The sequence below is a fragment of the Dendronephthya gigantea genome, unplaced genomic scaffold (genome assembly GCF_004324835.1).
Source record: "Dendronephthya gigantea isolate DGI-Jeju-01 unplaced genomic scaffold, DenGig_1.0 000082F, whole genome shotgun sequence".
Taxonomy (NCBI): Eukaryota; Metazoa; Cnidaria; class Anthozoa; order Malacalcyonacea; family Nephtheidae; genus Dendronephthya; species Dendronephthya gigantea.
The window spans coordinates 743,869-771,799 of record NW_021163092.1 but is presented as its reverse complement, the minus strand read 5'-3'; the positions used below and the strand labels follow the sequence as shown (position 1 = coordinate 771,799).

General features: G+C 35.4%; 1 protein-coding gene across 5 annotated transcripts; it reads right to left on the bottom strand.

Moving 5' to 3' along the window:
* Positions 1–6: 6 nt before the first annotated feature.
* LOC114532929 (endothelin-converting enzyme homolog) lies at positions 7–27,931 on the bottom strand. Of its 5 annotated transcripts, XM_028554516.1 has the most exons (20): positions 27,676–27,931; positions 27,575–27,627; positions 9,304–9,503; positions 8,183–8,440; positions 7,922–8,008; positions 7,402–7,554; positions 6,296–6,391; positions 5,883–6,016; positions 5,606–5,816; positions 5,094–5,192; positions 4,660–4,737; positions 3,669–3,778; positions 3,533–3,591; positions 3,258–3,309; positions 3,120–3,187; positions 2,626–2,750; positions 2,310–2,375; positions 2,108–2,203; positions 1,699–1,775; positions 8–1,055 (listed from the first exon to the last, which is right to left on the bottom strand). In XM_028554516.1, exons 1-20 carry the CDS (start codon positions 27,882–27,884, stop codon positions 971–973), a joined length of 2,316 nt encoding a protein of 771 aa, XP_028410317.1. In that variant the 5' UTR covers positions 27,885–27,931; the 3' UTR covers positions 8–970. The 5 variants fall into 5 exon arrangements, with proteins under 5 accessions (XP_028410316.1, XP_028410317.1, XP_028410318.1 ...); XM_028554515.1 differs by having other exon boundaries at positions 7–1,055; positions 27,575–27,931; XM_028554517.1 differs by lacking the exons at positions 27,575–27,627; positions 27,676–27,931 and adding an exon at positions 25,079–25,370.

The window sequence follows — 27,931 nt, the reverse complement described above, 5'->3', positions numbered from 1 at the left end:
AGGTATAGGTATTTCAACACGAATATAATTATATATAGAAAACGGAGAAACAAAAGATTGTGAAAGACTTGTTTTAAAACATGCTATATCAAATCGGCTCACAGCCGAAATAGCTATTACAACACACGATAAATTATAAAATTGTAAGAAATTATTGTAAGAAAATTAAATATTGTAAGAAACTATTTATATCATGTATATCGTTATCATCAATTAATGCAACTTGATGTGAATATTTGAACTACAAACTAAGTAAAAAATGTAGTATCATTAATTATACTAAAACGTATGCTAGTTTTTTTAATTATCCTAGTACCAAAAAAGTACCACAAAACAAACTGAATTGCCATTGCTAAGCCATGATACATGCACTTGAACAATATTCATATTAACTGATTGTAAGAAAAGGCGATTAACTTTTATGTAAGAATATGGGCAAAATGGACCTTTTGCATAATAGACTAACTTTCGATTTAGGCACTAAAAAGGAATTTCCGAAAAGTGCATACTAAATTTAGTAAAATTACCAAGTTTGGCCGCAAAACATTGTAAAGTACAGAAAATATAGTTATGCAAAGTTGGCAATTTTGTGTACCTGTTTACCACGATCTTCGTCTGTAACTATATTAGTTTAACTTACGGCCGTAGTAAAAAAGTATTCAAAATTGGCTACTTTGCATGGCCATGTTTTCCGTAATACTTGACAGTTTGTGCATGTGGCCAAACTTGGCAATTATACAAATTTCGGTATGCTCGTTTTAGCTGTGGTGATTTATTTCCTTGTTACCTGGATCGTAAGCTTGTCTATTACACAAAAGGTCCATTGGCTAATCGTGATAATCGATGAATCGTGAATCCTAAAATATTATAAAATATTTATTGAATATTCAATCATGATATATATATTTTTTTCGTTCGCTTTTAGGGCTCAGTCAGAGACCGCTCATTTTCTGTTATGATAGGCAACTAACTACCAAACCGTGCAAGTATTCTTTCGAGCAGGACATCCAAACGCTTTACTGAATTCAGGGAAGTTGTGCAGTGGAACTCGGACTCTGAAATTCAAATGGTAAAAACGTTAAGTATAAGCACTTGTTATATAAATCGACACACTGCAAAATATACACAAACACGGGCTTTAAACAATTTACACATAGCGGAAACTATCTTTATAGTCAAAATCAGTACTGTAGAAGAGGGAGGCGCTTGGGAACTCCCCCCCCCCCCTTCTTAGATCTCTGGGAGCCGCTCTTCTACTTTAGGAAATTATTAATTGATTGAGAAAAATATACAAAAGAAAACATGCATAGCTACTTTTTTATTTAGTGGAATGAAAAAATCAAAATGACATCCTTAATAAATCAAAATCTCTTTATGCTCCTATGTTCATCTTAGCTACGCTCAAATTTAGCTGAGTACTTCCTGTTACATGCAGTCTTGTGAAGCTATTTTGATTGGCGCAGCCAGCCAACTAATATTTTATATTGAAGGACGAAATATGGTTAGGACCTATACGAGTCGATATATTTTTGTGACGTCAATGACGTCACCACAGTTGCATTCTCGTTAAGAGCCCCACCATCTGGTAAATTTAGTTCTACAGCACCGGTCAAAATTCTCTTAAAAATAAAGTGAAAAAATATAATCTAAGCTTAAATAAAAAAGAACATGTCTATATACTTTGTCCTCTTTGCCTACCTGACAGGATTCAAAGAATGCACATCCAAGTCCATTAAATCTTTAACCTTCTCTTTCCTGTACTTTGTGCACCATGTCTGCACGAGGAAGAAATATAACAATCTTACTACATTTCTACAAACTACATTTCAGGCAGAAGACATATAAACCATAGTTGGGATCTTCGAATTTTTCTCCAGTTAGTATAGCTTAGTTTTTCAACTGCAAAAAATCTAAAGCCTTTGTACTTCACCTACTCAATGGTACTGTCAAAACTAGCCCTCGCTGGTCTAGGTACGTGTGCAACCGAAAAATGACCGATTTAGATTACCAAAGTAAAAGAGGCCACATATTTTATAAAGACTATTTACGTTGAGGAAAATGACCTGTTTTCGATAATCACGACGATGGAAGCTATAGGCTTAAATACCTGAGCGAGGCTGATGAAGAAAAGTTGATCGTTGGTAAATGAAAGTCCGGGCAATTTCTTTTCTGCCCCATTTGTTCTCCGCCAGTTTTGATACGCCTATCAAAAAATTTGTATTACTTTCAATAACAATATTACTTATATTTATTACGAGAGTCGGATGAATTACACAGACGACAGGAATTAATAATGGTAACTTACTTACCCGATAAGCATATTTCAAACCTCCGTTATCAGCAATGTTCTCGGATAATGTCCTAGTGCCGTTAACCTAAAAATATCACCGTGCGCATTATTACTGAATGATAAGTTTTAGGAAAGGAAGCAATTTAATTTAGTCTAAGTTGTGAACGTTGAAAAATAAAGGTAGATATAAAGGTAACTGGCTAACGTTAGGTTATGGTTCAAACGAACGTTTCGACTCGCGTTTTGCCAAGTTGACGTCACAGATCTTGTGGTCACTTATACTAATTGACAACGTGCGAACTTCCTATTTGAATAGTCAAAACCTTCACACTAACCTGATAGCCAAACATGTTAATTTTGCTGTACTCGTTTATCAAACATGCCGATCGTTTTACAAAATTTTCGTGCGACTTTGTACTCCACCATTGGCGAACATTTCCCTTCTCGTCAAATTCGCTACCTGTGTATAACGCCGTGGTTGCAGTTAAAGAATTGGCAACTTAGCGAAACCATAACATGAAAAACGGGGTGAAATCCGTAGGTGGTAGTAAATTTTCCAAAGTATAGACGGAATAAATTCAATCATTCTCGGCACTTAGAAACCTCAATTTTGATCATGTAACTTTTTTATCTCAAAGTTCATCACATCATGGTTGCTCACAATGGCTTCCCCTTCTGGGTCAAAATCATCAATTCGTGCAAACACCACGTGTATTATTATTCTATATGAATTGTAATGTTTTATTATTATAAATCCTACGACTTTCTTGACCCTCCTTGTGCCATAATATTTGATATTAGACTTAATAATAACTTTGTATTATATTACCTGTCTTGTCAAAACCATGGGTGATTTCGTGACCTACGACCATACCAAGAGCGCCGTAATTCATTGCCCTAAAAAAACCAACAGCATCGCTCGCATAAAGGAAAAAGGCAAACTTAAGACAAACCCACAAACGCTTACTTTAATCTGTCGTGCTTGTAAAAAGGTTCGTTCAATATTCCTGCCAGAATAGCTATAAAACACAGATAATATAATAAGAACGATCTTCGGAAAGTAAAGATTATAACGTATCATGAAAGCTAATTTTATGTTGCAAAAGATCAGGTTAAAAAAAAATCAATTATCAATTTCCCAATGCAAATGAAGAATTCTGCAAACGTTTGTAGCGACCAAATAATCCTGTATGTGATTAATCATGATATAGCTACTTTGGATCGGAGAAACCTTCGACTTACTCATTCCATTTGCTTGAGGATTATAGTATGCATTTATTGCGAGGTATGCAAGAGATGACCTGCAAAAGAAAATATGAGATTTCGAGCAAAATTGTAAAACCTCGTAAAAAAATGTCACTTTTTTCATTCACCGCACTTTTCAAAATCCTCCAGGTTTCGTTTATAGAATCCTTTCATCTTTATAAGATAGAATTTTCGGAGAATATCTTGCCAGTTCTCTAAGAGCTTGGATTCATAAACTTGAATCTGAAACAAATCAATGCAACTTGGATACCACTCTTCACTGTGGATTGTCATGTAACAATATAACGTGGTGATAGTTACACATGAGCGAACAGCTTTTTAGCAATAAAAACACAGATTACTTCATGGTTGGCGAGTGCGTACGAATTCTATGCACGAGTTGTGAAGCAGTGGCGGATCTTAGAGGCAGTGGAAAAAAATTACACAGCTAAATTTTAAATTGAAAACACCCTATAATAACAACGCTATCTTTATGAATTACAAAATAATATTTTTAAATCAAAATCTACCAATTACGTTTTTAAGGTGAAGTAAATTATTCTGACTACCCCTAGATCCGCCACCGTTGTGAAGGATCGCAAAACGAACGAGTGCATGGGCGTAGCGAACGAGTGCGTAATGAAAACGATCCCTCACAACGAGTGCATCAAAAATTTTCGATTTTTAGTTCATCATTCTAGAATTAAATATAATATCCGTTATCTCAACATATACGCCAGGTGACATCCCCTCTCATCGGTAATATTAAGAGTCCTGATCAATAATTCATAAATTAAACTTTTCAGTCCGACCTAATTAATTTGTTGCAAGCATTCCTATTGGTCGCAGGTCTCTATATACTCATGAATTTTTCTTGAAATCGCTTTAACAAAAAAATATTTCTCGCGCAAGATGGCAGAATCATACCATCTCGTTTCCTAGCAGGAGGTTTTTTGAAAATGCGGAGGGGAGGGTTATCATATTAACCTGCAAAAGCGAAAAGCTGAATTCCAGGGGGTAGTGACTATGGGAAAAATTGCTATTGTATTGTTAACTCTCCTGACGAAGGCTTTCAGGTCGAAACCTCGAGAAGTGTTTCGTTTATTTACCCCCTATGTACTTACGTCTTCGTACGCCCTGTCCAACACTCCAGGTTCCTTAATGACCGCAGGAAATCCAATCAAATCCCGCATTTTATTCAGCTATAAACGCAAAAAACTTCCACCTCAGATAGAACCATTGTATGTATGCAGGGTGTATGATAGTTGAAGAACAAATTTAAAATCCGGTTTGTTTAATCGTTTAGGGAGGCCAGGAATTTCGTTATAGACCATGCAATCAGAAAATTTGTTTACATTTTCAGTACCCAGACAAAATGCATAAATAAGTATTAACAACTTCCGTTAAAGAATAAATTATTTGCTATTTTACCGTTAATTGCCCATTAGTTTCAAACGAGATACTAGTTAAAAAAAAGTCAAACACTGATAATGACTGATTCTTGGGTTTGCAATTGCCATGCAACCTTATACCCTATAGGCATCAGCGTTAAGATTACCTTAAGACGAGCTTGACTCTTGGTTTCATAGTCCATCCAGGTTTGCTCGTCCAAGCCATTGACGAATTCATTTTTTATTTCCGTAAACATTTCTCCAGCCTGTGAAAATTTTCAAGCTTTATCATTAAGAGAGCCTATATAGTGTGCCGTATTCGTGGGAAACTGTCTCACCCAACGACCATGAATTATGGCACTGTGAAATTAGCTATTGATGAAATTGACCATTTCTTCTTTCATTGGTGGTACTCAGTATTATTCCGAAAATGGCAAGACATTCTTCAGGCAATATATACAGGAGAGTTGAAATTTTCAGTTACCACTTCAAGAGTTTTTTTTGCATATTGCATTATTCTAAAACCAACTTGCACTGATTTACATATTCTCAGTATCAGCAGACAGCTACCCTGATCTAATTTTCTTGCATACATATAATATACATGTATTAGTAATTATATGTTTTCTCTCAAAAACACCTTTTCGGTGAAATTAGATAAGACTATATCGAATCTTACCGTTTTTATGGCATCCTCGGACAGATGTTTGTTAGCATATAGTAGTGTTGTAACATACAGGAAAGTAGCGTCTGTTAGAGCGTTGCATGTCTTCCATCTTGGGGTGGGTGTCCTTAGTTGGAAATACTTTTCTTGTGCGTCTCTGAACGGTTTTGGCAGGTTATAGACCAAACCACGAATAAGGTTCCAGATTATTTCGTTCGCTAACAATCTATTCAAAATCAAATTTAGCTTGGTTTGCAATAAGTTTTATTACTGTGGTCCAAAGTATGCTCACCTTTTAGGCTTTCCTGTGAGCCAGTTGATCACTTTTTTGATGTTATCAGGTTTTATTACCATCAACTGTTGCCAATATGAAACGGAGTGACCAGTTCCACGTAAAGCTTCCGTAAAATACGCATCCCAATCAAACTGGAGGTGGTAAGTTAGAGAAATCAACTTCACGTAATATAAATTTTGTTTACTTCTTTGACTTACTTTAAGTGAAATTTTATACAGCAATATTTTTATCGCTCAAAACATGATTTTAAGACTCTTTGATTCGTTGGCATTGATGTATAGAAGTAAAACATACACCTGGACCTTTGCAATTAAGGTGCAATGCTCTGATCTCAGGCATATAGAGTTGCATGATGATAACAAAATAAAATGAAGATTGGTAAGTTACAAATACAACAGTGCATGACTTACCTTGTATGATGTTAATGCATTCAACTCACTAATACTCATATATTTAATCTCTGTCTTGAGTGTCGGAATGTCACGCGGGTTTAGATATTCCACCACCTAAAAATATTGAAGCAACAGCCATGTATATCATCTTAACACCTAGATCTGATAAGTGCAAGCATGATAATAGACCTGTTGTGTCGTTTTTTGACTCACGGTGTCTCTTCAGCGACATAGGGTGTCCCAAAAAAACGCAATTGCCAATTCAGACTTTCTGTTTTGAAGTACTGTTTTTTGCCAAACAGTTTCGCAGTATTAATAAGGACAAACATGAGTTTGTTTTTGGTTTCTGGATACCCGTGGAACATAAAAAATGTTCTTTTATGGTGTGTTTTTCACCGGTCTACTGGAATCTATCTTGCAAATGTAGATTTCTTGCCCAAAATTCTTAAAGTGCCTATATCACTCGTGGGATCTTTATACATTTGAAAAGAGCGTAAAAAGTTAGGTAATATATTAAAAAACGTTTTTTTGATTTAGTGCATTAATTTCGAAGATACAAGCCTCTAAACTACCTGCGGTTCCTGAGTCCCAACCTCCTGGGTTTAAACACGGCTATTCAATTTAAAACTGTCCATTGTTTACAGCAGCCTGGGACTCAGGAACTGCACGTAGCTAGTATCTTCAAAGTTATTGCACTAAATCAAGAAACATTTTTAATATATTAACTAACTTTTTACATTCTTTTCAAATGCATAAAGATTCCACGAGTGATATAGGCACTTGAAGAATTTAAAAACACAAATATCACCTGGCTTTAACTAACGAGACCAATTTCTCTGTTAATTCAATCACGTTGTCATTTAGCAATTGCGCTTTAAAGGTTAACGGCATTTTTTTTGGGACACCGTGTATAAACTAGCATGTGCAATAGCTGATTTAAGCTAACAAAGGTGCATAACTTTTGCACCTTTATATATCAACTCTGCATGTCTGGCCTGTCATCAAGTAGTATATAATGCCTTCTACTGCCTTTCATCTAAACAGGTATACCCTGAGATCGCTAAATGCCGAAGGCGAAAAAATTTTGAACTTACGTGGTCAATATAAAAAAGAAACATCCTTACCTCCAGGAATTCACGTTCCATGTTGATAATGTCATCCACTTCTTTGCTTATATCTATATTCGCATTTTGAGTTCCTGCTTCGTTTTGAGCCACAAGAAGTTGGAAAATGGCCGACATAAATTTTTTGTAGCGAGGTTTGTAAATATCAAAATACTGAAAAATAAATGTAAAAAAGTAGATTAATTGCGTGGTATCATTATTATAGGACTAGCTGATCAATTTCTTACTTTTTATCAGCAGATCAATTTTTTACAATTTACTACAAGGTATTATTATTATAGGACTAGAAGATCAATTTCTAGGCCAGTATACGTATACGGTATTCCTATTTTATTTTAAAAGTTTGTTTTTTCCAACCGGCCATTTTGGTCACCAACCTGTAAGGGTGGTGGTGGATTCCGAGAAGGTCAGAACTGTCAGGATAAATTACAGGGCATATTTTCAAATTCACAAAGCAAGTTATAACTGTTGACGTAGTTATATTACTCACACTAGCCGGGCCTTTGTAACAAGGACATACCTTAATATTCAAGTTCTGTTTTGATGGTATTGATTTCGACGGTCGGTCAAGATCTCTTTCGTGATAACCAGAAATTCCGCCGCTAATCTATAACGATATTGCATTTTAGAACGCAAAAATAAGCATAATCACAATTATTGATGACAAAAACAATAAGAAATATGGTTATAGGGCCGGGCCACGTTTTTGAAAGCATGTCCAAAAACATGTAGTTTGCAATTTTACATCGTTCAAAAGCAGCAATACGTTTATCTCTCTTACCGTGAGGTACGTTTTGGTGTTGTCGAAGTAGGATGACATTGTACTTAAAGACAGAAATGTATTAGCATTTAGATAAGCCGTTGTTTTTGCGAGAATTGTCTCCAGTTTCCAATAGTACTCATTCCAGTTGTTATTGGTGATACTCCAAGAGCCGAATTTTTGTATCACATCGAGAAGTGGTTTTTTCCCTGCACTTGTAATCTCAGTGTCGTCCATACACGACTGGTAATACGTGAAGGCTTTGTAGATGGCCGAATTCTAAAACAGATTTGTAACTATTAAGTGGTAGCATAATTATTTGAAGATATGTAAGCATGAATTTACGAGTATAAAGAATTTCCTCCCCGATTAAGCGGCCTAGCGACGACCATGATTAAGTGCGATTTCTAGAGGATTAGCCTGAGGCACGTTAAAGCTTTTGAGATTGAAAACTAGCGCTTATTTTATCCAGTAATTTTGAAATTTTCTTCTTCAATGATTAACCAGAGCGGTTTCTGTTTGTTACATGCATGCACAGTGGCTCGCCCAGGAAACACGTGTACAAACAACTTCGGCCACCTTTCTACAATTCCAGGCCTGCATGGTTTGATCGTTTTTATATAATTAACCTGATTTATGCAAAAGACAGTTTATTTCTCTGCCATTATTATTCGGTGATCATTGACGAATGAAGTAGCTCATGGACCTCATTATTGATTCAAAATTAATCGATTTTTATCAAAATCACAATTATAAACTAATCGCACTTTGATAACATAAAATACGCAGTCATGTAAAGTAAAGCCATGCATATATTGATGAAAGATCGTATAGCAAGTGTATGGTTGAGGCATTACACTCGTACACATATGATCGAAAATAACTAAAAGGTACAATAATAAAAATTTATGAAAATCTGATTTAGTTACGTTTTATTCATTGAGGATGAAATTTCTTTATTTCCTTCTAAAATACCTGAAAGCCATGCACCCTTTTTTCATGAATAAACTAAGATTCAGTAATTTCAAAATTAGTTTTTTTACTTGGTATAATTCTCTGATTTTTTTTCTTGGTAGAACTCTGAAACTTAGATTTTTTGTTAAAAAAAACGGACGTAAATAATTAATTGCAGCACAAGTTACCGGTGTATGACGTGACTTTGTTTCTTTATTTTGCAATATTTCTTTTAGGGCATTTTGAACGAAATCGTTCGTTTTGGTAAACGAACTTATCATATACTCTTCATTTTCAGGAATATCAGTCTTGTTCAAAAAGCCTCCACAACTGTACTGATAGAAATCATCGCATGGCTCCGTGGACTGATCAAGTTTGTTCAAGATTCCTGAAAAAAATTACAATTTGCTGTTAATGTACACACTATATGTTTTTCTCTTCTCGTTCAAAGATTATACCTCCTGGTCCTATAACGAACTAACCAACATTTCTTGCGCGTCAGGACACGAGAATATGCATAAAAGCATTGTCTTTCTTTAAAATTTCCTCTTTTGAAGCGTTGCTTTGTTATACTTATAAGCAGAGAACATGCCAGGACTATTTGACTCATCAACAAATATTTATGCCGCAGTTATATTTAAGTGGATAAGATTCATAAACCGAAGAATTTAGAAACACAGCAAAAGAAAGCCTAGAAAATGATCAACAGCATAAGTGCTGTTTAAATTTAAAATATTTGTGAATGTAATAGGGAAACGGATATTTTCTGGTGGATATTTAATCACAAAGGCAAGCCGTTTGTTGTCGAGTTGTGAATATATTCCACGCGTGTCTGATCTAAAGTCGCAAATATTCCTCGCCTAATGAACTTTATGAACTGTAGGGGGCAACCTCAACTCAAAAAGTAAAACAAACATGGCTGCAATAATATTAGTCTTTCTATCAGTGGGGATTAAAAAGCACACAGAGACTGAGATTGTTAAGCATATGCGTGGGATGATAAAGTGTTGCCTCTAAAAACAAATTCTTTCACTATATGTTAACTTCCTGCTTGTTTGGACTGTCGCACTTTAAATAATTGTAGACGATATATATCATTTATATAGATCATTTATTCTTTTTCTTTTCTTGAATCCTAACTTCAAGATGTGCCAAATCTGGAACATTATATTTTACATTGACACTACTAGATCGGTAACCTAGCCAAAAAGATTGACTAATCTAAAATTTCAAAAGCGAAAGTGAAATCTCAATTCAGTATTCCTCTAACTTATTTAATTTTATTGGAGTAGCAATATTGCATGAAAGGCTAGTAATAGGTTTCAATCATGTATAAACGAAAGTGCAAGTCAGCATATTTACACCAACCGGCCGCAATTTCGGTCTCACTTCACCCATATATATAATCCTACCAGCATCGTATATTACTGAAATGTATACATGTATAATAAAATGCATGTATAATGAGCCGAATTTGCTAAAAAATCGAGATGACATAATAATAATGACGGAATAATTCCGAACGTACGTACCAGCAGCAATAATACTCTTAGAAGCTGAAGAGGTACACGAGTTTTTTTCTATGAGATACAGCGTAATGAATGTCCCAGACAAGCCGAGTAGCAAAATGAATATTACAACTAAAGCTATACGTGTTCTAGATCGCTTGCGGGTTGCAGGTTCACCCATACGGCTAAAATCAATGTTCGCCATGCTGTCGTGTTCCGAGCAATTTCTGTCACGTTTCACAACTTCAATGCTTTTGTAAAATAACCCGTGAAGTGTCTCAAATACCTATGATATTGTTTTTCTTAATCAGTTGTCAGTGCATGTCGACTCACACAACAAACACCAGATTTTATATGCAATGCAAGGAAGGATATTCTCCGTGCGAATTCAAAATTCGGTACATTCTTTCACCAATTAGCTATGTCGATTTAGATTGCAATAGGCAATACAAAGACACTTAAGCTGAAACGGTAGAAAGAACTCTTTATACTCGATGGGTTAAAAAAGACCGCTATATATATAGCTATAATAATTTAGTATCTATATAATATGTATATAGTTATGATAGTATAAAAATTAGACAGCGAAATATACAAAAGAGAGATCGTTTACGAGCAGATACAAGTATATATGCATTTCCCGATCAAAACAAAAGCTGGATTATAATTACTATCAGACACTTTGCTTTAATTTCAGACCCTTTTTTATTTCAAACCCTTTGCCACGCACAGGAAATCCACGCAAAGCACTTAGGTGCAGTGTCTGTAGGTGAGCGCTGAGGCTATTATAAAAAATAATTCCGTTTAAAAGAGTGTAACGCATTGCGTAGGACATTGCTGTAGCTATTTGTGTTAAAAATATTTACGTGCGTTATTGGCAAAAGTGAATTCTCTATTTTTGTTACATATCCTGTAATTATATTATATAGTGTCTCTATTGCATTTTTAAGTCTTCAATTGAAATTTATCATTTTTATGTTATATAATTCTATGATTTTCGCATTTAACGTACCTAAAAATGCACGTCGAAAGCACGTTGTTGTAACTATAAAAGGTGTGCGGCACTGCATGTAAACATATAGTTTTTGACATAATTTATGACTGTAAACATGTTTTGGCAGATACGTCTTAAATAAGTACAAATAACAATAAATTTTGCACAGATATGCACAACTCTACCCCTCCCCCCCTGAAGGGTTTATTGTGTATCATTTCAACCAGTGCTTATCCGTAATATTAAGAAGCATGAATTCTTATTCCTGGTAAACGTAAAACAAGATATCGAAAGATTAAACAAGCCCTATATGACATACCCACAGCAATTTTGCATGCTGGATCTCTGAATTGTGCGAACGACGAAGTGCAAGACGGTAAACTAGTATTTGTTTTTCCTTGCTCAGATGTTGTATCTGGGTTGGATGTGGTTTTTCCTTGAAAAGACGGTATATCTGGGTTGTCTGTGGTTTTTCCTAGGTAAAATGGTGTATGTGGGTTGGATGTGGTTTTCCCTTGATAAGACGGTGTACATGGTTTAGATGTGGTCTTTCCTTGATAAGACGGTGTATCTTGGTTGGATGTGGTTCTTTCTTGATAAGACGATAGATCTGGCTTTGGTTTAGTCCTTTCGTTAGACGACTTTTCAGTAACGTACAGTACAATAAATGTTACTGACAGTATAAGCAGCAGTATAAGAATAACCGTTAAAACAATGGATAGTACTTTTGAAGGCTTTCGTGTTAGAGGCTCTCCAAGTGGCTCAAATTGAAAGCTGCTGTCCATAGTTTGCTAATTTGAAACACAGTTAAGCTGGAATTTTTGCTACTCTCGTGAGTACTATGCTCTCTATGGATCCCCAGATGTATAACATACAGCTATACGTATGACTTTGGCGACTGCAATCAAACGTTTTTGACCAGTGACATTATTCCACTTTATAATTATTCATACGATAAGACAATAGATGCGTGGGCAATAGATGCCGCAACACATGCAAACTATACCTATTCCCTAATTTAAGCACACTTGCAATCACTTTTGATAGATGTTGTTTCTCGTCAGAACATGTATAATATCTGGCCACAATACAACGAGTTCTGCAGACAAATCTTATTTGTATTAATATGTTATACATCTCTCAAAAGTGTCAAGAAACTTTAAGTTTTTATAGGCTGATATGGTCTTTTATCTTCATTCTGCCCCCGTAACGGAAATATACCTTTAGTTTCAGCGATTAAACTGCACGTGTTATTCGAAGAAACCCATTTTTCGGAAGAAATAACAGAAAGGGTATTTCAACCCACAGGAGAAATATTGGCACATTGTCGGTATCAGCGTACAGAGAAAAACGTCTTTGACACTAAGATAATATCAAAATTACAGTGACGCACAGTCATTTTCTCTTTGATGATTATCGACAATTGCTGAATTATTCCTGCGGTTCTCACATATTTGAGTGCTTGTCAATTCGGTTTCAATGTGAGTTTGCCCTGATCTTGGTTTCTTTTCTACAAGCGCGGACAAACCAAGTTACATTGATTATGATTGTCCGTGATGATATTAAACATAACATTGTTTGAATAGACACTAAACTAGGCTGGTTTTCATATAACATAATTCGTCGTAATTCACATGATATAAATTCTTGTTGAAAACGAGTTTTATAGAGGCAGTGTCGTGCAATCAAGTTTTTTTAAGTCAGAAGCACGCACTATGCCACTATATTTACAATTAACTGTATATATTCTATCCAGAAAAGCTTCCAGGTATTCATTAGGTCAACTTAAACGGAAAGTTAAGGAATCGAACGTTTCAGTGGGCAGACACTTTTTGCCTTTGGCAGTGCCAATGACCATTTTAAGCTGGGAAAATACTTATTAAAAAAAATATAGCGATAGTGAACATGGAAAGTACCGCAAACCAAAAATATTAAGACCGGCAATATCGTTAATTCGCATCTAGGCCTATATATATACTATTGTGCGGATCACATGTATTGCATGATCTATCTGTTTTACGCATGCGTACAATACGGCGTGTTTATATGTGTATAGCGATATATGGCAGTATATATAATGCCGTAATATACAATATTTTGGAAAGAAAACCTTAAATAAATTAGACATAATTATGATGACCATCGATTCAATTAACCTTTAGCGTTATCTCCCTGCTGTGAAGTTTATCTGCATGCATGTCTATATAATATACAGCGCTCAATTCCTTTTGCCGCATAATTCATAAAGTCTCAAAACTTTGTCTTAAACTGTCCGTTTCTAATCCCCTGCCCTGCCGTTATGCAGGAGAAATATAATCGCGCAAATGTACAATTTCAGAATCTATCATAATTATGATTGATACAATTGTGTCGAACCAAGTCAGGGAAAAAATCTCTTGAAATTTAGTCATTCAATTCTCCAATAGTTTACACTTCCAGGTGTGTTAGCTAGATATAAAATTTAAAAAATGATGGCATGCTATTTAAAAAGATGCATGCCGATAGATTTAAACTTGATCTTTTATGTAGAGTGTAGAAAAAATTAAAACAACATGAACATGAAAAATAATGCATATGAACAATATCAAGACAATATCGTTGATTAGCAATTGGTATCGTGTGGTTCACGGGCATTCAATGCTTTGTATTGCTGTTGTGCTAAATATGGCGTGTTTACTTTTGTATGGCGGCGATATATACAGTAGGCCCTGGTTATCCGAGTTTCCATTTGAACAGGTCAAATTCTGTAGAATAATGAAAGACAGTGAAGATCTTTAATGTCCGAGACCTGAATGAATATAGCTACGAAACCTAACAAACTACTGTTGCATCTTAGCGATTAACGAAGCATCATTTTTCTGCCGTGTTAACGAAGCCAAAAAATAGTGCATTTCGTCATAACAAATTCACTTTTGTAGCTATTTAGGGTAGCCTAATCATGCAGTGATGATTAGACGAACTAATTATGGTGTTGTATAACAAAGCTTGAATTTGCGGTTATACACCATAAACATTCAAATTTCTTTCTCAAATTCATGACGAATGTTTGCCCTGTGGCAGTGCAGCAAAAAATTGATATTTTTGCCATCAAGTATTCCCTTTCGAAAGAGGGCTTTACATGCATACGCCTCAGACTATTGTTTAACCGTAGAACTGTGAAAATTATAACAGGAGTTGCCTCTGTTCTTCACTCCTGCGCCGTACGTATAGGTTAACGCGCAACCTGTATATCAGAAAGGAGTTTTTGGAACAAAGCCATGAAAAGGAAAGTTCGACGATGGATAAAATAAAGTGAGGAAGCGACGAAGCAAGCATATTTCACCCAAATTAAATTCTAAATAGATACCTCGATTGCTAAATTATACGAATATGCCAGAGGTTTAGACAGTCAGAATAAATTACCAATTAAAATTCAATTTTAACATTCTTTTTATTTCACTCGCCTGCCTTCGACACACACCGTCGTCTTAATTCTCAGTTTTCTTAAACTAATAATTCTTTATTACAATTGCGTATATATATCCTAATATTGGAATTTTTAGTGCTTCTCGAACGAGATAAATTCACCTTGATGATCTTAATCTAAATTTGATACGTTAGCAGCACAACTTCCTCATACCGCAATTATTTCCTCATACCGCAAATAGTTGTTTAACTATAAACTGATATAATGTAGCTTAGAGCAAATCATGTCAGTAAAATGGAAGAAGCCATTAAAAATATTTACATACCTGTAGCCATGAGACACGAAGAGTTAGTGCAAGTTTTTGCCTTCGATCTCTCTTTTAAATATAGCGCTATGAAAGTTACAGACACGGCAAGCAGACCCACAATTATAATACACAAAACCAAACGTATTTTCGAAGGCTTTCGTGTCTCTGTCTCACCAAATTGATTAAACGGAAAATTCGCCATATCCTGAATAATCTTTTAGTTCCAAGTCGGGGCTGCACTCCACTACACAGACGCTCAAAGTGATTCCGACCGCATTTAATAATATTAATATAAGGAGTAAAATAACCAATCATGAGCCACTTCATAACACTTTATACTGTTTCCTTCGCTGGCACTCATATCTACGTCTTCCGGCATCATAAACCAGCATGAGGCGAGAAGACGCGCAAAACCTGTAGTGACCTGGTGGGAGTTGCGCACCGCCCTATTTATAACGCCAGGTAAAGTGCTTATACGCCGGGTAATGTACCTTATTCTGTATATAGTATCCTAATCAGTGATTATACTGTAAGACATAGAAGGATCGATTGAAAACTGTTATCAGCTAATATGACTTCTTTGCGTTGGCTTTATCCTTGAATTTAAGAATATACATGCACCATATAAATACTAACTATATAACGGTAAGCGCTAAATAAATCTCGTGGCTAAAGAATGAAGAATCCGGTGCATTTTGTAGCCTATAAACATGGAAATTGTTTTAAAATTATAAATTTAAAATATTAAAATGCTAACTATAGCATTAAGCACCGCCAACTTCTCATCGATAAACGCTACAGAAATTTCGTGGTTGGAGAATCCGGTGCATTGTATAGACTATTAAACATGCAAATTGCTTTGTTGACACCACGAAGTGAAACGAATGCGTGTGAACGAAGATTTAAGGACCATTGTCATCTTCCCTTAAAGCAAGCGCTAATCCGGTGACTAATACATGTGTAAACGAGCATTTTTTTCACTTGTTTCGCCTATGGTTGTGTGGATCCATAATTCAAATAAAAAATTCCATGTTTGCCATGAAATAATCTGCCCCTTAAAGATGGCTTTAGATACTTCTCCTCCGACTATTGTTAACCAAGGCTGTGAAACTTATAAGCAAGATTTCATTTTGCCTTTACCTCTGCGTCCAGGGTTTTGGCGCGCGTCACAATTACCAAAAAGATGATTCTGGAACAAGGCAATTGCAAGGAAGTTCAAAAGTTAGAAATCGTGATTAGTCTAGCAAGAAGGTGACCTTAGCAATTATTGTTTTCAATGCGCTTGCATGGCGCACATAGAAAATTCACATTTGACCAGCCTTGATATTAAATGGTTTTGATATATTATCATACATAGTTGAATGGACAGAATGTCAAAATAACGCAATAATAGCTACATCGGATATATAGATAAAGCGATGTAGCAGGCATATTTCTCCCAGTAGCCACACTCATAATAAACTTAACTGCTAAGTAGGTATATCCGATTAACAAATTTTGCCCTATACTATACAAATATGTTTCTAGCCTTTATATTGAGGAAACTATACATTTAAAAGACTTCTTTGAAGAGGAGTGCAGTCAGAAAATTAACTAATTGTAGTTCAATTTTAACATCCTGTTTATTTAACTCGCACGCCTTCGATACACATCATTACCTTCCCTGATTTTCGATCTGCTTAAAGAAATCCCCGTTAAACGTTCCTATTTCCTAAAACTTTTTTTGCGCTGCGAACGAGATGAAACATGAGATTCGAATGATCTGAATGGAGCCAAGATATCAGACATGCGATTTCATAACTTCAATGCTACAATTCACTCATTCCACAAATAGCTTTGTAATTTTAAGCAAATAGATTTGTAACTTTAAAGCAGATAGCATCGAAATAGGAGAAGCGATCACAAAAATACCAACGAACCTGCAGCGATGAGACACGAAGAACTAGTGCACGTTTTCTCTGTAACTGGTGATTGTGTTGTCTCCTCAAAAGGTGATTTCGTTCTCAATTTCTCTTTCAAATACAGCGCAATGAAAGTTACAGACACAGCAAACAGAAGCGCAACCGAAATACACAAAACCAAACGCATTTTTGAAGGCCTTCGAGCCTCTACCTCACCAAATTTTTTAAAAGGAACTGCCATTTCCTGATCAATCCTTTAATCCAACGTCGCCGCTGACTTCACTACGCAGATGAGCTCAAAGTTATTCCGAGCTTCTTTGGTGATATTCATAATTATATAGAGTAAATTTAGCCAATCAGGAGCCACTTCACATCAACTCATACTGTATCATTCATGAGCACTCGTATTCATATCTTCATCTTCCGCCATCTTGAACTAGCACGAGGGGGGAGGGGGAGCGTAAATCCTGTGTAGGGGCAGAGGTGGAGGTTGCACACCATCCCCTCCCTTAGGGTTTATATATAATCAGCAGTCGTATTGTACTGTAAGACTTATAGCTATAGCGCTGGGCAAAGTCCTTTGAGGATTTTTGGAAATTTCAAATCGTGAAATATTGTCACTTAAGAAGCTAAGTGTTTAGTCTTTTTAAGCCGTTGTTATACCACATTTGATAGTAAGAAGCTAATAACCTTTTCTGGCCAAATTTAGTGTATCAATTCATAGCACTAGACAGGTTAAAATACCCCGGTTTCGGTGTACGGTTACAAGTTTCGCACAAGTACCTCGGCAATAAAAAAGTGATACTATTTATTCAAGTTATTTAGCAATTTTTAGCCGTATAAATTATGAAGTGTCAAAACGTTTACTTTTAAACTGCGTGTTCCTTAACTGATAAGTAATAGTCAAGCGTCTATTACTTATGAGGAAACAAGTATAAGAAAAGTGTTAAATTTCTGCTCTCTATCGGGTTTCAATATAATTTAATTTTATGGAATCCCAGCAAAATTTTGGAATGTACTAATTCTTCAAACGTTTAGACGCTAAAGAGCTTGGCTAGAGTTAAATTCATAAATTGCTTTCTATTTTAAACGATGAGTAAAATGATTTATTTTTTATGCCGACTGAACAGACACATAGAAAATACAACTCACAAGCAATATCTGGTCAATATTGCAATTATATAGTATTGTGAGGTTCACATGAATGTATTAAACGCGTTGTTTTGTTGTGTTTAATATAGCGTGCACGTGTTTATACAGTTGTATGGCCTGCATAGGCCGTGGCGATATAGGGCCTTTTCACAACGATCAATTTCCTGTCGAAACCGGTCATAGACAGTGAATATATTTACTGACTGAGACCTAAGGCAGGCGCTATATATAGCCCGCGTGACTACCGAATACGGTGCATTGTGTTGTGAATTTCACATTTTCTTGTCGCATGTCTCGCTTGTGGCTGTGCGAATGCATTAATTCGTAAGAAAATGTGCAATGGAGTGCTATCAAATAATTTCCTTTCGGGAGAGTTCTCGGGTCTCCGATTTTTGTGTAATCTTTTCTCTAAAAAAAACGGTCGCAAAGATCAGAAAGATGTTCCTTAAACAAGGGCAATATGAAAAGGAAAATTCGAAAGCTTGAAATCATGCCTGTCCATGATTTGTCATTAGTCTAGCAAAAACGTGGCCCCACAATTTGCTTTTTTTTTCAAAGCGATATTCCTACAACTATAGTAATCCATATATGAAAAATGACGTGACGATAAACAAATATACTTCTCACGGGTACACTCATGACGAACCTAACTTTTAAGTAGGTATACCTCTTATTGGCAAATTATCCATACAAATATGCAAAAACTCTTTGTTTATGTGCAATTAATACACGCACTTTTTAAAGATTTTTTAAAAGAATAAACGATTAGGATTCGAATTTATAAACTTTCCCATGCACTAACTCGAAATGTTGCACGCTATGTTAAAGTTTCATTATAGCTATTCTACTGAATTATAGATCGGTATGCAGTGAAATAATTTATTATAGTTGCAATTGAATTTTAACATCCTGCATGTATATAAGATCGGGGTGATCTTAAATATAAGCCACGCATTGTGAATTTGATACGTCAACAGTACAATTACCGCATACCGCGGAAGTTAAACTGATATATTTGCGACTTAAAGCAAATCATATCGAAATAAAAGAAGCCATCATAAAAATATTCACATATACCTGCAGCAATGAGACATGAAAAACTAGTGCAAGTTTTCTCTGTAACTGGTGATTTTGTTGTCTCCTTAAAAGGTGATTTCGTTTTCGATTTCTCTTTTAAATACAGCGCAATGAAAGTTACAGACATGACAAGCAGAAGCGCAACCAAAATACACAAAACCAAAAGTATTTTTGAAGGCCTCCGAACCTCTGCCTCACCAAATTGTTCAAAAGGAGCTGCCATTTCCAGATTAATCCATTAATCCCACGTCGTTGCTGACTTCACTACACATGCGGACACGCTCGAAGTGACCCCGATCTTCTTTGGTGATATTCATAATTATATGGAGTGAAATTAGCCAATTACGTGCCACTTCACACCATCTCAGAGGTAGAGGTGGCACGCCATCCCCTTCCTAAGGGTTTATATATAATCAGCAGTCGTATTATTATATAACGCTGGGCAAAGTGCTTTTCGGAAATTTCAAACCTGAAACTGTGAAACATTGTTACTTAGGAAGCTAACTCTCCTGACGAAGGCCCTCAGGTTGAAACGTCGAGAAGTGTTTTGTCTATTTAGGCAGTTGTTATACCACATTTGATACTAAGAGCTCATAACTTTTTCTCGCCAATGTTAGTGTATCAATTAATTCATGGCACTAGACAGGTTAAAATACCCCGGTTTCGCTGTACCGTAACAAGTATCGCACAAGTACCTCGGCAAACGGCGTAAGATTTCACGCAGTTTCGCAGAAAAACGTTAAAAAAGTGATACTATTCACTCAAGTTATTCAGAAATTTTTGGCCTTATAAATTATGAAGTGTCAAAACGTTTACGTCTAAACTGTGTGTTCCTTAACTCATCAACAAGCGTTGCACAAAAGAATATTAATATAATAGCACCAATTAGCCAAAGTCGATGCAATAGTCAAGCATCTATTTAATATATATAATTTATGAGGAACAAAGTATATAAAAGGTGTTAAATTTATGCTGTCTATCTATGATTGAATTTTATCGAATCCCAGCAAAATCTTGGAATGTACTAGTTCTTTAAACGTTTACACGCTAAAGAGCTTGGCTAGAGTTAAATTCATAAATTGCTTCCTATTTTAAACGATGAGTAAAATGAATTAATTTTTATGTCGATCAAACAGGAACATAGAAAATACAACTCACAAACAATATCAGGACAATATTGCAATTATATAGTATTGTGAGGTTCACATGTATTAAACGTGTTATTTTGTTGTGTTTAATATAAGGTTCTCGTGTTTATACAGTTGTATGGCCTGCATAGGCCATGGCGATATAGGCCTTTATAGAGCCTTTTCTTTTCCTTTCTTGAATCCTCACTTCAAGAAGTGTCAATTAATCTAGAACATTATATTTTATATTGACACTACTAGATCGGTAACCTAGCCAAAAAGATTGACTAATCTAAAATTTCAAAAGCGAAAGTGAAATCTCAATTCAATATTCCTCTAACTTATCATTTAATTTTATTGGAGTAGAAATATTGCATGAAAGGCTAATAATAGGTTTCGATCATGTATAAGCGAAAGTGCAAGTCAGCATATTACTGAAATGTGCAGCGTACAGAGACAAACGTCTTTAACACTAAGATAATATCAAAATTACAGTGACGCACAGTCATTTTCTCTTTGATGATTATCGACAATTGCTGAATTATTCCTGCGGTCCTCACATATTTGAGTGCTTGTCAATTCGGTTTCAATGTGAGTTTGCCCTGAGCTTGGCTTCTTTTCTTCAAGCGCGGACAAACCAGAGTAAATCCTGATGAACTAGTTATTAAGTTAAATTGATTATGATTGTCCGTGATGATATTAAACATAACATTGTTTGAATAGACACTAAACTATAGGCTGGTTTTCATATAACTTAATTCGTCGTAATTCACATTATATAAATTCTTGTTGAAAACCAGCCTTTATAGAGGCAGTGTCGTGCAATCAAGTTTTTATAATTAAGTCAGAAGCACGCACTATGCCACTATATTTACAATTAACTGTACATATTCTATCCAGAAAAGCTTCCATGCAGGTATTCATTAGGTGAACTTAAACGGAAAGTTAAGGAACGTTTCAGTGGACAGACACTTTTTGCCTTTTGGCAGTGCCAATGACCATTTTATGCTGGGAAAATACTTTAACCGTAAGTTCACCGGATTTTAAAATTAAAAAAACATAGCGATATTGAACATGGAAAGTACCGCAAACCAAAAATATTAAGACCGGCAATATCGTTAATTCGCAGCCTATATATACTATTGTGCGGATCACATGTAATGCATGATCACGTGTCTATCTGTTGTGCGTATAATACGCCGTGTTTATATATGCAACGCGATATATGGCAAGTATATAGTGCTGTAATATACAAAATTTTGAAAAGATAACCTTAAATAAATTAGACATATGACTATCGATTCAATTAACCTTTAGCGTTTATCTCCCTGCTGTGAAGTTTATCTGCATGCATGTCTATATACAGCGCTCGAGCAATTCATTTTGCCGCATAATTCATAAAGTCTGAAAACTTTGTCTTAAGCTGTCCGTTTCTAATCTCTTGCCCCGCCGTTATACAGCAAAAATATAATCGCGCAAATGACCAATTTCAGAGTCTATCATCATTATATAATTGATATGATTGTGTCGAACCAAGTCAGAGCAGTTAAATTCATATACGATCTATAATTCAACTTTATCATCAGTTCCAGAAATCTCTTGAAATTTAGTCATTCTTCAATAATTTACACTTCCAGGAGTGTTAGACTAGATACAAAATTTTATAAAATGATGGCTGGTTATCCGAGTTTCCACTTGAACAGGTCAAATTCTGTACGATAATGAAAGACAGTGAAGATCTTTAACCCCCGAGACCTGTTGCGTCGTATAGCGATAAACGAAACATCATTTTTCTGCCGTGTTAACGAAGCCAAAAAATAGTGCATGTCGTAATAACAAATTCACTTTTGTGGCTGTTTAGACTAGCCTAATCATGCAGTGATTATTAGACGAACCAATTATCGTGATGTATACGTAACAACTCTTAACTATCAGAGCTTTATTTGCGATTAAAATTCAATTTTAACATTCTTTTTATTTTACTCGCATGCCCTCGCCACACACCGTCGTCTTAATTCTCAGTTTTCTTAAACTAATAATTCTTCAGTATACAATTGCGTATATATATCCTAATATTTGAATTTTTGGTGTTCCTCGAACGAGATAAATTCACCTTGATGATCTTAATCTAAATTTGATACGTTAGCAGAACTACTTCCTCATACCGCAATTATTTCCTCATACCGCAAATAGTTGTTTAACTATAAACTAATATATTGTAGCTTAGAGCAAATCATGTAAAATGAAAGAAGCCGTTAAAAAATACTTACATACCTGTAGCCATGAGACACGAAGAGTTAGTGCAAGTTTTTGCCTTCGATCTCTCTTTTAAATATAGCACTATGAAAGTTACAGACACGGCAAGCAGACACACAATTAAAATACACAAAACCAAACGTATTTTCGAAGGCTTTCGTGTCTCTGTCTCACCAAATTGATTAAACGGAAAATTCGCCATATCCTGAATAATCTTTTAATTCCAAGTCGGGGCTGCACTCCACTACACAGACGCTCAAAGTGATTCCGACCGCATTTAGTGATATTTATATAAAGAGTAAAATAACCAAGGGTTTATAATCAACAGTCTGGTAGTGTAAATTAATTTTATAACGCCAGGTAAAGTGCTTATACGCCGGGTAATGTACCTTATTCTGTATATAGTATCATAATCAGTGATTATACTGTAAGACATAGAAGGATCATTGAAAACTGTTATCAGCTAATATGACGTCTTTGCGTTGGCTTTATCCTTGAATTTAAGAATATACATGCACCATATAAATACTAACTATAACGGTAAGCGCTAAATAAATCTCGTGGCTAAAGAATGAAGAATCCGGTGCATTTTGTAGCCTACAAACATGGAGATTGTTTTGAAATTATAAAAATATTAAAATCATGGCCAGAAAATTCGGACGTAATTAACATTCTACTTCCGCCTAAATTTGCATATATGGTGTCAAAATAAAGCTTCGTGAGTTTATAGTAAACTGAAATGTGCACAGTACTAAACGCTAAAAATACACCTGTAGGTAGGTCGATTATAATTTGCCTTAATTGCTCGTTGCAGAGCAAGTTAATCTTAATATTTTTACATAGTATTTCAAAATGTTTTATCAGTATTCGTCCTGCATTTTCAAAACAAAGTTTTGGTCATTTATCACGTTGAATACCATAAATTATACAAAGAAAACCGTAATAGCGTAGAAATAAAATTAAAATGCAAAGCCGACATAAACCTTTACCAGCAAAATATTACCTTAGGATCGGTAATATGACACGAATTACAAGAAACAACCAGGGCAAATTGCAAAGATGCAATGATTTTCTTAAATTTTGCGAAATTTAAGAATGCGCAATATAATTTATAGTTCTGCAAACGAATAATATTTGAACAGATATGCAAATTTGCTACGGCAATCTACATATTCCATGTCCGCAATTTCTGGCCATGGCTAACTATAGCATTAAGCACCGCCAACTTCTCATCGATAAGCGCTACAGAAATTTCGTGGTTGGAGAATCCGGTGCATTGTATAGAAATAAATATGCAAATTGCTTTGTTGACACCATGAAGTGAAACGAATGCGTGTGAACGATGATCTCAGGACCCTTGTCATCTTCCGTGTTTGCCATCAAATAATCTGCCCCTTAAAGATGGCTTTAGATACGTCTCCTCCGACTATTGTTAACCATGGCTGTGAAACTTATAGCAAGATTTCGTTTTGTCTTTAGCCCTGTGTCGAGGGTTATGGCGCGCGTCACAAATATCAAAAAGATAATTCTGGAACAAGGCAATTGCAAGGAAGTTCAAAGATTGAGATCGTGATTAGTCTAGCAAGAAGGTGCTATTGTTGTTGAAGGGGCAATTATTGTTTTCAATGCGCATGCATGGCGCACATAGCCTTGACCAGCCTTGATGTTAAATGGTTTTGATATAATCATATAGTTCAATGGACAGAATGTACGTCAAACTAACAAAATAATATAGCTACATCGGGTATATAGATAAAGCGATGTAGCAGGCCGATTTCTCCCAATAGGTATATATATCCGATTAACAATTTTTTTTCCGTATACAACTATGATAGAAGCCTTTATATTAAGAAAAGTTCAGGAAACTATATTTAAAAGACTTCTTTGAAGAGGAATGCAGTCAGAAAATTAACTAATTGTAATTCAATTTTAACATCCTGTTTATTTAACTCGCACGCCTTCGATACAAATCATTACCTTCCCTAATTTTCGATCTCCTTAAGAAATCCTCGTTAAAAGTTCCAATTTCTTAAAAAAAAATTTCTGGCTGCGAACGAGATGAAACGTGAGATTCGAATGATTTGAAATGAGCCAAGATATCAGACATGCGATTTCATAACTTTAACGCTAGAATTTTCTCATTCCACGAATAGCTTTGTAATTTTAAGCAAATAGATTTGTAACTTTAAAGCAGATAGCATCGGAATAGAAGCGATCACAAAAATACCAACGAACCTGCAGCGATGAGACACGAAGAACTAGCGCACGTTTTCTCTGGAACTGGTGATTTTGTTGTCTCCTTAAAAGGTGATTTCGTTTTCGATTTCTCTTTTAAATACAGGGCAATGAAACTTACAGACAGGACAACGAGAAGAACAACCAAAATACACAAAACTAAACGTATTTTTGAAGGCCTTCGAGCCTCTGCCTCACCAAATTGTTCAAAAGGAACTGTCATTTCCTGATTAATCTTTTAATCCCACGTCGCCGCTGGCTTCACTACACAGACGCGCTCGAAGTGATTCCGAGCTTCTTTGGTGAAATTCATAATTATATAAAGTAAAATTAACCAATTACATGTCACTTCGTATTACCTCATACTGTGTCATTCATGAGCACTCGTATTCATATCCACGTCTTCCGCCATCTTGAACCAGCACAAGGGGGGAGAGGGAGCGTAAATCCTGTATAGGGATAGAGGTGGAGGTTGCACACCATCCCCTCCCTAAGGGTTTATATATTATAATCAGTAGCAGTCGTATTGTAGTGTAAAACTGATATAACGCTGGGCAAAGTGCTTTGAGGGTAATTAAATTTTTCGGAAATTTTGAATCGTGAAACATTGTTACTTAGGAAGCTAAGTTAGGCAGTTGTTATACCACATTTGATACTAAGAAGCTAATAACCTGATCTGGTTAATTTTAGTGTATCAAGTTATGGCACTAGACTGGTGAAAATACCTCGGTTTCGGTGTATACCGTTAAAAGTATCGCACAAGTACCTCGGCAAACGGCGTAAGATTTCACGCAGTTTCATGGGAAAAACGCTAAAAAAGTGATACTATTTATTCAGGTTATTTAGCAATTTTTGGCCGTATGAATTATGAAGTGTCAAAACGTTTACTTTTAAACTGTGTGTTCCTTAACTCATAAACAAGCGTTGTACGGGAGAATATAGCACTAAGCCAAAGTCAATGTCAATAGTCAAGCGTCTATTTAATATGTACACGTAATTTATGAGGAACCAAGTATGTGAAAAGTATTAAATCTATGCTGTCTATCGGGTTTCAATATATCTGAGTTTTATCGAATCCCAGCAAAATCTTGGAATGTAATAATTCTTCAAACGTTTTTGGCTAGAGTTAAATTCATAAATTGCTTCCTGTTTTAAACGATGAGTAAAATCATTTATTTTTTATGTCGACCGAACAGGAACATAGTAAATACAACTCACAAACAATATCAGGACGATATTGCAGTTATGTAGTATTGTGAGGTTCACATGTTTTAAACGCGTTGTTTTGTTGTGTTTAATATAGCGTGCACGTGTTTATACAGTTGTATGGCCTGCATAGGCCATGGCGATATAGGGCCTTTTCACAACGATCAATTTCCTGTCGAAACCGGTCATAGACAGTGAATATATTTAATGTCTGAGACCTGAATAAATTATACCAAAACCTGGTCAAATAATTAAGTTTGCTACTAACCGTACGCTATTCTATAAGAGAAACTAATTTACTTTCATATTTGGTGTAACCTAATTTAAAACTGTTTATATATCTTCCAAGTGAAGGAAGAATATGAAGCGATTGAGATTGGCAACTTTTATCAGCGAATATAACGTCATTGTGTTCGGTCTATACAAAATTATTTACGATTATACACCATAAAAATGCTAACTATAACCGCATTCTTTAACGGCAAGGCCAAGGGCTACATAAATCTCGTGTCTAGCGAATTCCAGGTCGACCTTATATAAACAAACAAATTTCTTTGATTATAGCAAGAAATATGACGAATGCTAGTGAACTATGATTTAAAGCTAATTAGCAGGCGCTATATATAACCCGTGACTAGCGAACCGGTGCATTGTGTTGTGAACGAATAATTTCACAAATTCTTGTCGCATGTCTCGCCTGCATGTGGCTGTGCGGATGCATAATTCGTGAGAAAATATGCAATGGAGTGCTATCTAGTAATTTCTTCGATGCATTGCAAGAAAGGCGCATAAGGAAAGCGATATCCCTATAACTATAGTAATCTTATAGTTGATAGTATATGAAAAATCACTCGACGATAAACAAATATACTTCTCACGGGTACACTCATGATGAACCTAACTTTTATGTAGGTATATGCGTCGTATAATACACGCACTTTTTTAAAGATTTTTTTAAAAGGAATAAACGATTAGGATTCGAATTTATATGAACTTTCCAACAAACTCGAAATGTTGCGAGGTCTTGCACACTATGTTGAAGTTTCATTATAGCTATTCTACTGAGCTACAGATCAATAGTCAAATAATTTAGTATAATTGCAATAGAATTTTAACATCCTGCATGTACATATTTAAGATCGAGATGATCTTAAATATAACCCACGCTTTGTGAATTTGATACGTCAACAGTATAAAATTTCCGCATACCGCGGAAGTTCAACAAAGATTTGTGACTTAAAGCAAATATCGTATCGAAATGAAAGAAGCAATCATAAAAATATTCACTACCTGCAGCGATGAGACACGAAGAACTAGTGCAAGTTTTCTCTGTAACTGGTGATTTTGTTGTCTCGTCAACTGATGGTCTCGTTGTCTCTTTGATTAGTGATTTTGTTGGCTCTTTAAAAGGCAATACCGTTTTCTGTTTGACAGATGATACATCTGTAGATTTCGCCTTCGATTTTTCTTTTAAATACAGCGCAATGAAAGTTAAAGACAGGACAAGCAGAAACACAACTAAAATACACAAAACCAAACGTATTTTTGAAGGCTTTCGTGTCGCAGTCTCTCCAAATTGAGCAAAAGAAGAATTCGCCATCTCCTGATTAATCTTTTACTTCCACTTGGCCCTGGACTTTACTACAC

Bases quoted from the DNA above. Each gene is read 5' to 3' on its own strand.
- LOC114532929 (XM_028554515.1), bottom strand. From the start codon at position 27,884: ATGGCGAATTCTTCTTTTGCTCAATTTGGAGAGACTGCGACACGAAAG. The intron at 8,441-9,303 runs GTAACTTGTGCT...AATCTGTTTTAG, and splicing joins CAAAGTCACGTCATACACCG to AATTCGGCCATCTACAAAGC. The intron at 1,776-2,107 runs GTATTTAAGCCT...TTCCTCGTGCAG, and splicing joins TCTTCATCAGCCTCGCTCAG to ACATGGTGCACAAAGTACAG.